This window comes from Rattus norvegicus, chromosome 14 (assembly GCF_036323735.1).
Source record: "Rattus norvegicus strain BN/NHsdMcwi chromosome 14, GRCr8, whole genome shotgun sequence".
NCBI classification, from domain to species: domain Eukaryota; kingdom Metazoa; phylum Chordata; class Mammalia; order Rodentia; family Muridae; genus Rattus; species Rattus norvegicus.
In genome coordinates this window covers 14,956,350-14,959,868 of record NC_086032.1, presented here as the reverse complement: position 1 = coordinate 14,959,868, position 3,519 = coordinate 14,956,350, and the positions used below count along the sequence as shown (strand labels likewise).

The window sequence follows — 3,519 nt, the reverse complement described above, 5'->3', positions numbered from 1 at the left end:
TTATATAGTAGAGGGACCTGCATATTATTGGACACCTTTACATACACTTAGTGTACTACATAGAGTTTGGGAGTCTGTAGGAATAATGCTCTACAGACATGTGGCTGTAGTATAAAGGGCATAGAGGATCCTGCTAGTAATCTCATGGACTCATGACATAAAGATCAAGAGTAGACAGCCAGACTGGAAAGCCTGTTTACTTTGCCCTGGATTGTCTTCTTCCATTTAGGCATCTCTGAGGGGTGCAAGGGGCCTTGTGGTGTGAATGTGCTGTATTTTCATCTTCTGTGGTCCATTTAATCCTACTTCACTGGAGTTGTGTCTATGTTGCTTACTTTAATTTAAAGGTTTAGTGCACTTAACTGCTCAGCGACACCAGAGGGTTGTAAATGTAGCTGAGGAAAAGACAAGGGAAAGAAGTGCCAAGAAACCTTTTTTTTTTATATACATGTCAATTTCACACTGAATTTTTCTGCACTTGTGCAATAAAAGTGTCTTTCCATTGTGATCCCATTCAACCCAAGCCTGGTTCTTATTGAAATACAGAAGTTCTATTTCCCAATTTACTGCCAGCAACAACAAAGCCTGGGCCCATTATGATAGACACAGCGCTCACCACATGTATAACAGATTTCTGTAGCAAAGGAGATGTTATAGGGCTGCCGTATTGCCCTGAGTGTATCTATGAGCTCACGACAAAGTTGGGCAAATCTTTCCACAGAAACTTGAGCTGAGTCATCATAGCACTCCAGAGGGGCAGGGTATTGTTCCACGTTCACCGTGCTCCAGTTGGCTGTGTGCTGCAACAGGTCCTTCAGAATGGGCATGGAGAATTTGTTGCTGTAGAACTTGACCGTGGTGAGCTGAGAGAAATTTCTGAGGGCAGGTAGGAGGGCATAAAGCTGAGAGTCCTTCATCCTACAACACTGCAAATCCAGAGTCTCAAGAGTGTCTGCCACTTTCTCTAGGAAACCTCTCAGAGACATAATATCCACATCATGTAAGATCACTCCTCTCAATTCCAGATGTTTTAACTGAAAGAGGCTCTTACAGCAGGAGAAGGAATTCAACTCATTCTGTGAAATTATGTAGCAAGTAACTGAGAGGGTCTCCAAAGGCGTCATCAGGCACCTAGGGATAGAACAGGGGGTCAGTTCTGGCTAATGGTGTTGTAGAGATTTGGCTGGAATGTACAGAGTGGTAGAGGGAACCAGGTGCCCCATGGTGAGTTTGACTAAATGATCAAGGACATCATTTATGATGCTTCCTGTTGGAAATTGATTAGTCATGCCCACCCCACAGTTCATGGACTGACTTCACTCTCAAACTGAAAAGCGGTTCAGCTCATGAGTCCAGAAAGCACACAGAGGAACTTCCATCCCAATAAAATCCTGGCAGCATCTCCATATCTGCTGTGCGCTCACTGAATCTGGATTCTCTCCTTCCTTCTGAAGGTACCCATGTTCTCATTTACAGGCTAAACTCTACCCCCTGTCCCATGCACTCAGTGCTACTTAGGCTCTCAATGTTTTGTCCAAGGGAATTGAGGGATGATAGAAGGTTCTTCTCTCAAATTTGAGCATATAGCTCAGGTTCTCACTATGCTAATGAGTCCCCCAACTCCTGGGTATGAAACCTGGTAGAATTCCAACCCACTCTTATTATCTATCTTAAGTCCAAGTCAATTCTTTAATTCATGAGTGCTCATTTGAGACACTGATTTCACTTGTAAAATTTACTGGATGTCATTCAATATACATGAAAATACAACATAAATCCTGAGGCTTATTTCTCTCTGAATATTTGTTACTAATGACTACTGGCATCATGAACCACTAATCTTTAAGATAAGAGAGACAGATTTGCTTTGGTATCAGACATAGCTCTTCATTCTTACTTACCCTAGGACTTGATTCATGTGATCTCTGAGAAAATGGACACAGAGATGCTGGAGACAATTGAATTTGCAGAATTGAGATATAAAATTCTTCATATAGTTGGCTTCTCTGTCTCTTGTTTCATTTCGATTAGAGGAGATCATCCCTTGCAGGGCTTCCAGGAAGAGTTTGCGGAGATTTCTCATCTGTCCAAAGTAGGCAGCAAAATCTTCCAGGTCTAACAGAGTCTGCTCTGCATGCAGTTCTAATTCTGTGATATGTTGTGGATCAAAAACATTCATGATCTCTCTGATAGCATGGACTGGCAGGCGCCAGATCTTCATCTTTGTACAGCAGAAATGTAGGGAGGCCTTTCTCTGCTGGGCCCACTTCAAGAAGTATGCTTGTGCTTCATCAAGGCAGGACCAGATACACAATTCAACTATCACCTTCACACACTGATCTCTCAGTGCATATTTGGGAAAGACCTTCACTACTGGCTTTTCCTCCAAATTCTCTGCTGAACAGCTGCTGTCCTCTTCTCCAGTCCATATGTTCCAGAAGGAATGGTGTACATTTCTCAGATCAAGAACCTGTAGTTTTGTCCTCCTGTTGGTGAAACATGAATGCCATGAGACTCTGTATCAGCTTTTACTACATATGTCTAAACTCAGTTCTCCCCCCTATTAAGATGAATGTTTTTAAGCACCCGATATCCAAACAGGACTCAGGCATGCTCCAGATCCTTTCCCGGACTTCTGTCCACTTGAGTATTTTTCTTTCAATAAGGTAAACCTTATTTTTCCTTAGTCACATTATAAGTGGTTGTGGGAATGCTAGTTATATGAGGTATACACTCATTCTACTGTGAGGCTACATTTACGCTAATCCATATTCAACTATCATCCATATTGACCTATCCTTAGGACAAGTAAATAGCTTTCAAGAACCATGTATCGCTGCATGATGATGCAATCAGAATCTTCTGATCCACGTATAACTAAGCCAACCACCTTGATGATCTCTACTGTGTAGTCCATGTGCTCTCTTCTACAGTAATAGGTTATTCCTTACCTGGGGTGAAACTTTCTTGTCAGTCGCATGTCTACTCCATCTAGCACAGCCTGCAAAGTTTCCAGGTTAGGTGTCTTCATCAATGCACCCACAGGGAGAGAGGGAAAAGGCCAATCTGCCACCATTTCCTTCACGAGGTTGATGTGTCTGCCCTCGAATGCCTCCTTGAACAGTGCTGGGAAGAGCACAGTAGGCAGCTCCCCCACACAGGACACGGCCACAGCCTCATTTCTCACCAGAGCTTGCCTTGCCAGCTTCTGGAGTGTGGGTGGAGTCTGAACACTCATCTTCTAAGGTCTCCAGTCAGAAAACTTCTTGGGAAGGAGTCTGAAAAGACTGTACTTTAGATAAAAAAAATGAGAGGGGAGTTGTAGAGGGGAAACCAGGAAGTGGGGTATCTTCTGTAATGTAAATCAATAAAATCATCCAAAAAACATGAAAAAAGCATGAAGCAAAGAAGTGCAGGCTGACAGGAACCGGATGTAGATCTCTCCTAAGAGACACAGCCAGAATAGAGCAAATACATAGGCGAATGTCAGCTACCCAAAGACTATAAATGGACTGACCC

The 3,519-nt window shown here is 43.0% G+C and overlaps 1 protein-coding gene across 3 annotated transcripts; it reads right to left on the bottom strand.

Moving 5' to 3' along the window:
- Window positions 1–563: 563 nt before the first annotated feature.
- Window positions 564–3,238, bottom strand: LOC134481897 (PRAME family member 8-like). 3 transcript variants are annotated; one of them, XM_063273879.1, is made up of 3 exons: window positions 2,952–3,238; window positions 1,902–2,486; window positions 564–1,131 (listed from the first exon to the last, which is right to left on the bottom strand). In XM_063273879.1, exons 1-3 carry the CDS (start codon window positions 3,236–3,238, stop codon window positions 564–566), a joined length of 1,440 nt encoding a protein of 479 aa, XP_063129949.1. The 3 variants fall into 3 exon arrangements, with proteins under 3 accessions (XP_063129949.1, XP_063129950.1, XP_063129951.1); XM_063273880.1 differs by having other exon boundaries at window positions 1,902–2,483; XM_063273881.1 differs by lacking the exon at window positions 1,902–2,486.
- Window positions 3,239–3,519: the final 281 nt, after the last annotated feature.